A 10,329-nucleotide genomic window follows, 5' to 3' on the forward strand; every position below is an offset into this window, starting at 1 on the left:
TGAGTTAAGATAAGATGAGACTCTCTCCTCTTCGCTGTTGTCTATGGCTGAGAACTACTCAGCTGATGTTAGATGCTTATATGAACATGACACTGTTACACTGTTACACTAACTGTAATTCCCTTTTCAGTAATAGTAACAATAGCTGCGACTGGTGACTTCATGTTAAGGTGTCATAATGTTGCCCTTCAAACACAGCAATGTTTAACTGAATAAACATTTAAAGATTTAAAAGTAAAAGAAAATATGTTCCCCAGTAGTTCTTCAAAGCAAATTGGAGAAATAATCACAACCATTTTTGTGCTTGGTCCAGATTCTGAAAACCTCTCAAGAAGTACTTGGGCGAGTTAATTAAAAATGTATGATCCAAACATTTCACACCAAGAACTGTGATCCCTGAATGTAAATTTTGCAATTTTGCGCAAGTAAAAATACTTATCTAAGAACCCATCTAAGTAATAGAATGTTCCCAAATATTTAATGTTTAATCTTCCACATCTGTTGAATCCTCCATATTGACACGGAAGATTAAACATGGAACATTTTTGGAGAATTGTTGTAAAACTGTGCAGACTCTATTCTTAGTACTGAAACCTTTTCCTTTGGCCATCAGCTGTTAAAAGAGATTATCTATCTATGATTTTTACCAATAATCCAACTAAGGCATGCGCTCTGAAGACAGTTAATGTTTCTGACAAAATAGATACTATTGGTTTCTCTGTTGGTACCGGATGCTTATACTAACAAATATTCTGACTCTTTTAGGGCGCGAAGGAAGCACAGTCATGTCAGAAGCGTAAGTATTTTTCTCACTGTCTGCTATGCAGTCAAATGCTGACAGAATATTCCTGTTGAAAATAATACAGTATGTGATAATCTCTTATTGTTTTTCTTTCCTGTCCTTGGGATGCTGAAACAGACCGGTAAGCCAGTTTTTATTTTACTTATATATATTTTCTAATAAAATGGGGAACTCCACGTAATGGAATTGGCATAGACATGATTGCATAAAATCCACAGTGAAAAGTGCGCTCATTTGACACACGGTATTAATCTGCAGAAGATTTTCCCTTTTTCTCAGTGCAGACACTGTTTTCCATTATCAGCAAAGCTTTCAGTCCCTACAGCTGACTCAGGTTATGCAGTGCAGGAGTGGCTTCAAAGTAGCAACAAAGTACTGTCATTAAAAGGAACAGGCAGCACTCTGGTTTGTCCTCTGCCTGCTATAAGCCTCTCATTAATACAGAAATATTAGAGATAAACTGCAACTAAAAGTGTATCTCTCCCATCCCCCCCCTCTCTCCCCCTCTCTCAGAAAAAGCCAAAGATCTCTGCGTCTCGCAGGTTGCTTTTAAAGGTTTGTTTATCTTTAGTTTTAATGGAAAGTTCCATTTTTTAATATTAATATGATTTTTTTCATGTACAATGCATTTATGCCAATGTTGAAATTCTATAAAGTTACTTAAGTATAGATAAAAATGTTTCTCTGCACAAACAGATATAGATCACTGCAGCTGAATATTGCATCTTTGATCTTGCATTTGTAATGCAGGCTATTGTAAGGTCTACCATTCTACATGTGGGACATACTGTCAGGCCAGCTTGTGGGGAAAGGGTGAAGTCTGTATGAAGGCTGCTTTGTTTTATCACAGACCAAACTGCTGAAGAAAGCAGGAGCCATGCTGCTGGCTGAGAAGGAGGAGAAGAGGGTGGAGAGGGAGAACACCCTGAACGAGCGCGTTCCCCCTCTCAAACTGGCGGGGTTATCCGTACAGGAGCTGCAGGTGCATTTTATAGCTTGCTGTCCCACAGGTACACTAGCTTTAGTGATGCCAGGATGTTCATCATAACAAAGCCTAGCTGTTCGGTTAATTTAAAATTGCTGCTTCTGTTCTTTTGTCACTCTGGATAAGAGCATCTGCTAAATGAAAATAACGTAATATACTTAAGAAATCTGCTGCTGCATATTTGTTGTAGAGCGTGTACGGCAGCCAATTACAGGTGCACTGTGTGCTCTGCTGTTATATCCACAGCTACAGACCCTTAGCGCCACAGTCACTCCTTTTCACTGAAATAAACTGAAAACAAATTCTCTGGCAAATTAACTGCCTGCATCTATAACTTACACTTACTGTAACGCTTAATATCGGATGAGATTACTCTAGGAAGCCAGGAATTCATATACAGTTAACCTTCGTGACTCACTGGCGGAATGCTTGTTTAAAACAGGACTCCACAGAACAGCAGACACCAAAGAGAGATGCCAGGGGCAAGCATAGGAAATTATTTTGGTACATTAGTGTTTGCTTTAAAAGTTTTCAAGCCAAAGACAACTAGGATATTAAACAGTACATTATGGCCAAAGGACATACAGCAAATGGTTTGACTGTTCTGCAGTGTCCCTCAGTATGTAGTGGTATACTACTGTATACTTTTTGTTACTAAACTTGCGAGGTTGTACATGTAAGTGTTTAAACCAGATGCCTACCAATGATGCATTGCTTGTTGTTTAATCTTTTTCTTTACAGGATCTTTGTAAAGAACTGCACCGAAAAATTGATGCCGTAGATGAACAGCGCTATGACATCGCTGCTAAAGTGGCCAAGAATGACAAAACGGTATTCACTTCTGTTTATAAATTATAATACATCTATGCTTTACTTAATACTGTGTTTTAAATCGAAATTTTCCAGAGGAAGGGTATTCATTACAGCTGTCCTATACCGTTTAACTACAGAATGTGTCCATTGTCTTTAGAACATTTAGTTACTTTCATACATGTACAGACAGATAATTCTGCAAATCAGATCATTATGGTATATTAAATAGCAAAAGCCACCTTAGTACATTGTTCTTATGGGCAATACAGCTATAGTATTGGATGCAAAACATATACATATTGGTGTCAATACTAATAGTCTGCCTGTTTATACTTGAAAGCTTCCAATTATGTCTGAAGTTTTAGTCATGTTTCATTGAAATCTGACTGATGAATGCGTGTTGCTTCAGATAGAAGACCTGTCTCAGAAAATCACTGAACTGAAAGGCAAAATGAAGAGACCCAACCTGAGGAGGGTGAAGATCTCTGCAGACGCCATGCTGGGGGCTCTGCTCGGCTCCAAACACAAGGAGTCCATCGACTTCAAGGCCAACCTCAAGACTGTCAAGAAGGAGGAGGAGAAGGTCAGGCTGACGAAAGGCTGAGAAATGCTGTCAAAATCAAGATATCGTGACATGATAACCACAACTTTAGTGTCGTGTATGTGTGTCTGTCTGGCTGGGCACTAATGGGGGATGCAACATTACACATATACTGAGGAAGATGAGCAGTCAAGACTTTGTATTCTTGGCTGGAGGAGAAAGATGAAGTTAAAAGTGGTCCACCCTCACACCAGCGTAAAAGGACTATTAACTGACACCTGTCATGTGACCTGAAAATGATTCTTTCATTCATGACATCAGCACTGTTTTCCAAAACCACGATACATCTCCACACTATCCCAAAACTCATCTCAACGCTTGTATGTTGGGGCAATGCTGGTGGATTCCAGAGTAAGTTATTTAACAAAAATTAATGCAATAAACATCCAGCTACGGTATATAAACGGATGATATATGAACTATGTAAGTCATGGAATAGTGTCTGCTGAACAAATATGTAGCATAACATGAAAGCATCTCAAAAACCAATATACAGTAGATACAGTTCTCCTCCTGAGTACAGTATAAAGAATCATCAGCTCTCTGTTGCTCTGTGCTCTGTTCATTACCACAGAAGGAAGAGGTGACTGACTGGCGTAAGAATGTGGATGCCATGTCTGGCATGGAGGGCAGGAAGAAGCTGTTTGATGCTGCCCAGTGAAAGGTAAAAATGTTCAGTACTGAAGTGTCACTATAACGTAGATCTCAAGGCAGAACATAAATATTTTATTTATTCAAAGTACATCCTGCTCTCTTCCTTGTACAGTGTATTTATGCATTAATTAATCTTAATTAACGAGGGGCCTCTTTTATGCTGCTGTTTTTCAGCACTTAAAAGGTTTGCTGCAATAATCCTGTTCACAGATAACCCGGTTATACATGTATGTGAACAGACAAGCCTTACATGACATACAGCTTTGTCTTTTTCAGATACCTGAAGAGGGGAAAGGGGAACTACATCTACCTTCCAATATATGTTGTACAGTCATTACAGTGTCTTGTTCTAATGGATATATTTAAATAAAGTAGGTAGTATTGGATAAATATGCCTTGTCTTAATATATACCTTTATTGTTTCTTTTTAGTAAAGACATACAGTTGTAAAACAAAAAAAAAGTAAAAAGGGTCTGAGTTAATTAACAGTGTGTGCATGTGTATGTTTGTGTCTGTGAGAGAGAGACAACACATATTTACATATTGTATACTGTACACCTGTGTGGCAGCTCTACTTGTTCATTAATGACAAAAGAGGACCATGCCAACAGTTCATGAAACTAACGGATGTTGCTGTCTGAATGGTTTCATTCATGAAAATAAAAAATAAAAATAAAAATATGAACTGAGGGTCTCTGTGTCATCATTTATGGTTTTATATAGCAGTCAGTAGTTATTGTTGTGAGTGAAGACTATAGCTATTTTCTTTGTGTTTCTCTGAATGGGATATGGTGAATGTATTGTAATTTGGATTAATGTCATTATAAATCTGTATTTCCATTCTCGTTACATTCACCTCATTTCATATGTAACAGTGCTGACCAAAGTCTTTTTGTCAGCCCACAAAAACTGAACCTTACAAGTCTTATAAGTGAAACACACTTAGTGGGACCTCTTGAGCACTTCTTAACAAAACCACACAGTGACCCCAACAACTCTATTTGGGCAGGAAGTGTTTTCCAGATGAAAGGAACTCATCTCTACAGTTGCATTTGCAATTGTTGTTAATGAGCACAATGCACGATACTGGAAAGTTGCAACGAGAAGCAACCTGGGGCCCACTGTCATACAGCGATTCTGCAGAATTATTAGTTTCCCCTCTGTGAAATATTCTGCTGATATCTGATTATTTATGAATAGCTACCAGCAGAAATGCTGATGCATTAGAACATTAGCCTCTGGATTCAGGGCAATGAGAAAGCATCTAAGTATGGACATTTGGGTAGTTTTTCTAAGGTCCAGCATCACTTTTTTTCTCTTTTTTATCTTTTTACTGAATTATTAAGTATGTGAATAAAAAATGACTACCATTATACTGACTAGGGTGGAAAGATATTTATGATTTACTGTGTGGCATGGTTGTTATGCGCACACAAACGCAGCCATCTGGCTTACTTTTTTTGCAAAGAGTAATCTGGTGGAGTGCTTACAGTTTGTGGTTGCAACTGGAAAGCCTGCGACAGCAGTTTGGGGAATCTATTGCATAATCAAGTTTCGTGGCCCAGCTTTCAAATATTTCTCTACACTCCAGAATAAGCGTTAAGTCGAAGATCCCCTGCTTCCTCACTCCTACTCTAACTTCTTCAATCCCTTGGATGTGCCGCAAGCTTTATATGGCAGAACAGTAGGAACGATACCGCCCCTGTGTGACGTTTACACTCCTGATTGGTCTACATTGCGTGCCTATCCAAGCACAGCCGAATACTAAAATACATAACACAAATTCCTGTCAACGGACCGCACCGATCTGAACCGGGGCGACCACACAATTTTACTCGGTGAGCTACAATCTTAACAGATGCATGCATCGCACTTTATCTGTGGTATAAATGTTTGCAGAAATGCTGCTTTCTCTTCGCAAGTGACGAATATATATTTTCCGGTAAGGTTGCTAGTGCCGGTCACAGCTAGCAAACTGCTCGATAGCCACCTAAATAGTTTGACGGGTCAGAGCGTCCTGATTGACTGCACGATCAACTAACTGTTGATCATGCAGGCACGTGATCTTATTAGCTAAAGATCAATAATGAGCATTTTCTGTACAACGCCATTAGTTCCCCGCCTTTAAAGTTATTACACAGCCAGGTTTTTAAAAGGACAATGTATTAATAAATACTGCAATAAATAATGCAGCCACATATGTAGCTGCCGGTTTTGTTGCTAAGTATATGGTTGCTATTTTTTGTTGCTACTTTAAATAAAATAAAAAGTGCACATTTACTTATTTTTGATGTACTCTGTTGCTAACATGAATGGGTATTTTCTTTCTTTGTGTATGCGCTGAAAGTGACTCTGAAGCCAAAAGGCAGGGTAGGCTTCTGTGACAGGCTCAGACAGGCTCTGTGATGTCCCAGCACAAACTGTTTCTCCTGAGGCACGGAGAAGGAGCGTGGAACAAGGAGAACCGCTTCTGCAGCTGGGTGGACCAGAAGCTGAGCGAGGACGGGGTGAAGGAGGCGCAGGAGTGCGGGAGGCTGCTGAAGGCGCAGGGCTACAGGTTCGACCTGGTGTACACCTCCATCCTCAGCCGCTCCGTGCAGACGGCCTGGCTGGTGCTGGAGGCCATGGGGCAGGAGTGGGTGCCCGTGGTCAAGTCCTGGCGTCTGAACGAGCGGCACTACGGGGCGCTGATCGGGCTCAACCGGGCCGAGATGGCCGCCATCCACGGCGAGGAGCAGGTGAAAATCTGGAGGAGGAGCTACGACGTCACACCCCCTCCCATCGAAGAATCCCATCCCTACTACTGTGAAATATACAACGACCGCAGGTACAACACCTGTGACATGCCCAAGGAGAATCTGCCGCGCGCGGAGAGCCTGAAGGAAGTCCTGGACAGGCTGCTGCCCTACTGGCACAATGTCATCGTGCCGGAGATCAAGAGCGGCCGCACCGTGCTCATTTCGGCTCATGGGAACAGCTGCAGGGCCCTGCTCAAACACCTGGAAGGTACCGCCACGAGCAGAGAAAATAAGCCATGCTCCTCCAACTGCTTACACATTGTTTCATTTACATTGACTGTTTTATATATGGCAAATATATCAATAGCTTTCATATAGTTTCATATATTCCATGGAAATCCCGGGTTGTGTTTCAAGCACAGCTTTTACGTCACCTTGCTTTCCTATTGAGGACCTTCTGGTCACTCAACTAGGGCCACCACTTCAGGTTCCTAAAATGGCATCTGTGACCTTATCGCAAAGGGCAAAAAGCTAGTATTACATTGGGCCTGTGCTCTTGAGACACATTCTGACCTTTAAGCTCAGATCTAGTGCTTTAACTGTAAATGCTGAAGTGAATGACACTAACTGTACCTCACTGACAGCTCCTATGGATTGACATAACAGGAAAAGTTGAAATTAAATCTTTACTCAATATTTAATGAGTTCGCTTTTTTATATGCACCAGTGAGTGCCAGAAATAAAGTGATCCTTGTGTACATTAAAATTACTGTATTGTACATTCATCTGAACCCAGTACAGCACAACCCAGTACAGAGGGCCCATGACTCTGAATGTGCCTTTGTTCAGTTGTGCACCTGTTTTATTTTCAACAGGGATCTCGGACGCAGACATTGCTGGTGTAACTTTACCCACAGGGATACCAGTTTTGCTGGAGCTGGATGCAGATCTGAAGCCAGTGAAGCTGCATGAGCTCCTGGGAGATCAGGCAAAGATTCAGGCAGCTATCAAAAAAGTGGAGGACCAGGGGAAGGCCGCGCCAGCAGGCAAATAAGGGACGCGATGGCAAAGAGGCGTCAGAGTGGTTTCACTTTTCACGTACAGGTGCTTGGCCCTGTTTAGTTCTCACTATATGTATGTGCAGGTGTTTTATGAAATAGTTTGTCTAAGCTATACCTTACTATTATTTTTCAGCAGTACGGTACGTGCTGCAAAGATGTGTAAGGACTGCAACAAAATGTTTACAGTAATATTGTTTGGTTACACTTTGGTTTGTCTTGCACGCTGTTGTATGTTAAATCTGGCCATATTTATTTTTGTGTGTTAATATTTTAATGTATTTTTCATTTTCTGGGTGAGGAAGTCACATTTGTATGCATTTGTTGAAATTCTTGAAAAGCTAATTTCAATTGTATGTGATGTATGAAGTGCAATACCCAGGTCATGAGGGATGGAAAGCAACATATTTTCATCTTTTTTACAACACTGGGTATATTGGTTTATGTATGTTCAGATATGTTTGTTTAAAGAGGTCTTATCAGGAGGATGACAGGTGCTATTATGCCTAGTTATGATGACTTTGAGGGTGAAAGGCCTTGTTTCTAAGTCAGTTACTTTAAGGGGTTTTGCATGTAGCTTGGAAGCCGCTGCAGCATCATACAGTGTAACCCTTTACTGGCAGCTGTCCTTATACGTTGTCATACGGAACGTCGTATACACTAAAACCAGGAAGTGATGCGCTGATTTCAGCCTGTGGTGGAGAAAGGGAAGTGTATAAAGCTGCCATGTATCAGTTAATGACTGTGATATATTACCTCTGTAGTACATTTGGAAATGGGTAGTCAATTCTTTTTTCCAGTTGTTTCCATCTGTCTTTCTGACAAAAAAAAAATATATATAGATTAAGTCAACAAATTCTCACTGTTGAGATCCAGCACTTACAATAAACAGTTCATTAAACTGAGACAAAATATTTGAATATAAGAGCACTGAATGAACAAATAACGCCTCATTTGTAATTTGTGGCCACAGGGATTCTTACAAGAAAAATATATTTATAGCGTGTTTTGCATATTTGACCATGATTTATATTTATATAACTTAGCCTATTTTGTGCCACTGTTGAAATATCAGTACAAAAAAATATTTGGAATTTTAGTAGTAGGGAAAATCTAGAATTCAAGAGTTATTCCTTATGAGGCAAAACTGAGTTATCAACAGATTTCATGAATAATACTTGAAATTACTCGTAAAATTCAGTTTTGAAAGTATTTTTATTTCATGTCTGATAAAAGATTTATTTTCCCATATGATTTAATGTATTCATTCACAGATGTATATCTGTATGTGTAGCTATTTATTCACACAGCTCGTATTGAAAGGGGCTCTGTATGTCTGCTGTTGCTCACATAGATAGGGTTATCTAAAATTGCTTTAAATTCATGTGTCTTCATTTGTCTGTAGTTAAGTCATTAAACATTTGTTTTGTTGTATCGTCTTATAAGGGAACCACTGTGACTGTTTTATGCAGAATAAACTACTGTTTACTGTTGATGTGTATTTGATTTTCATGTTGTGTATCATAATACATTAGAGACCGTGTCTAGCAAATAAACAAGAACAGAACCTGTGATCACTTTCAGCGTTGCACAGAAAAGAAGTGTAGAGAAAAAGTTTTCACTCAATGCCAAAGCAACATGTCTCCACCAGAAGACGTTTTGGGTGAAAGCTGTTGAAGACGGTAGGGGGCAGGTGTATTGAGAGAAATACAGTCACACAGTCACCTACATTCAAACTGAAACAGAACGTTCAAAATTAAAATACTTGTACCTGGAACAGTTTCAATGAAATTATTTGTTGCTCTTTTATGAGCAAATACTGCTGGTCAGAAATGGTCCAAATTACCATAAGGAGGCGCCAAAGTACTGAGCTTTGTTTTCCTTTTTTTAAAGTAACCCACAGGGTACCTGTTTTATCTAAATGCTTGTAACATAATTCATTCAAAGTACGAGTGCGGTCGGTTCACAGAACATAAATGTCTTTAATGACGTTTGAGGGTTTCTTCTCTACCAGTACAGTGCAAAACATTACTATGACATCACACTGGTGGCAGAATGTTTTTCACTTAGAGTGGAATTGAAAGGATATCGCTCCCCACAGTGTAGAGAGGACAGATTGCAAATAATGATGCATTCAGACACCCCTGTTGCTGTCCCAGCCGATAAAGAGGCGTTCAGTTGTACAGAGGTTTCCCAGTGCGCATTAGCCTCGCAGCTGAAGGGCGGGGCACAGCCATGTAAAGGAAACGGGCAGAAGGAAGGGAGTGTAGAATATTGCATCCTCTGCTGCATAGACACAAACACACACACACACAGGCTGCTCAGACACGCACACACACACATGCACACACGCTGCTCAGGCATACAAACACACACACAGAGGCACACACATAGAGGCAAGCTCACACACACACATAAAGACTCACATGCACACATGCTGCTCAGACACACACATACACACACAGGCACACACATAGAGGCACACTCGCATACACACGCATACACACACACACACACACACACACAAAATGCTGGTCATGCTGAATACAAGGTGTAAACCTTGACAGCAGACCTTGATAGCCATGTTATTGGGAACACTGGTATACATAAGTGCCTTACTGTGTGTTATGATACAATAAGTCACCTAGCTAAAAAGAGGATGCCAGTACAAAGAGCTT

At 40.2% G+C, this 10,329-nt stretch overlaps 2 protein-coding genes across 2 annotated transcripts; both read left to right on the plus strand.

Moving 5' to 3' along the window:
* Positions 1-785: 785 nt before the first annotated feature.
* Positions 786-3,862, plus strand: LOC118771917 (troponin I, slow skeletal muscle-like). The gene is given in 6 exon segments (XM_036520087.1): positions 786-800; positions 1,316-1,357; positions 1,653-1,784; positions 2,529-2,618; positions 3,010-3,183; positions 3,776-3,862. Coding segments are annotated over 6 exon segments (540 nt in total).
* A 1,757-nt stretch (positions 3,863-5,619) lies between these two features.
* LOC118772113 (bisphosphoglycerate mutase-like) lies at positions 5,620-7,892 on the plus strand. The gene is made up of 3 exons (XM_036520375.1): positions 5,620-5,693; positions 6,203-6,861; positions 7,469-7,892. Exons 2-3 carry the CDS (start codon positions 6,261-6,263, stop codon positions 7,645-7,647), a joined length of 780 nt encoding a protein of 259 aa, XP_036376268.1. The 5' UTR covers positions 5,620-5,693; positions 6,203-6,260; the 3' UTR covers positions 7,648-7,892.
* The last annotated feature ends 2,437 nt before the right edge of the window (positions 7,893-10,329 follow it).

Source organism: Megalops cyprinoides, chromosome 25 (genome assembly GCF_013368585.1).
Source record: "Megalops cyprinoides isolate fMegCyp1 chromosome 25, fMegCyp1.pri, whole genome shotgun sequence".
Lineage (NCBI taxonomy): Eukaryota > Metazoa > Chordata > Actinopteri > Elopiformes > Megalopidae > Megalops > Megalops cyprinoides.

Coding starts and splice junctions, on each gene's coding strand:
- LOC118772113 (XM_036520375.1), top strand. CDS start 6,261: ATGTCCCAGCACAAACTGTTTCTCCTGAGGCACGGAGAAGGAGCGTGG. Junction 6,862..7,468: donor CCTGCTCAAACACCTGGAAG/GTACCGCCACGA, acceptor TATTTTCAACAG/GGATCTCGGACGCAGACATT.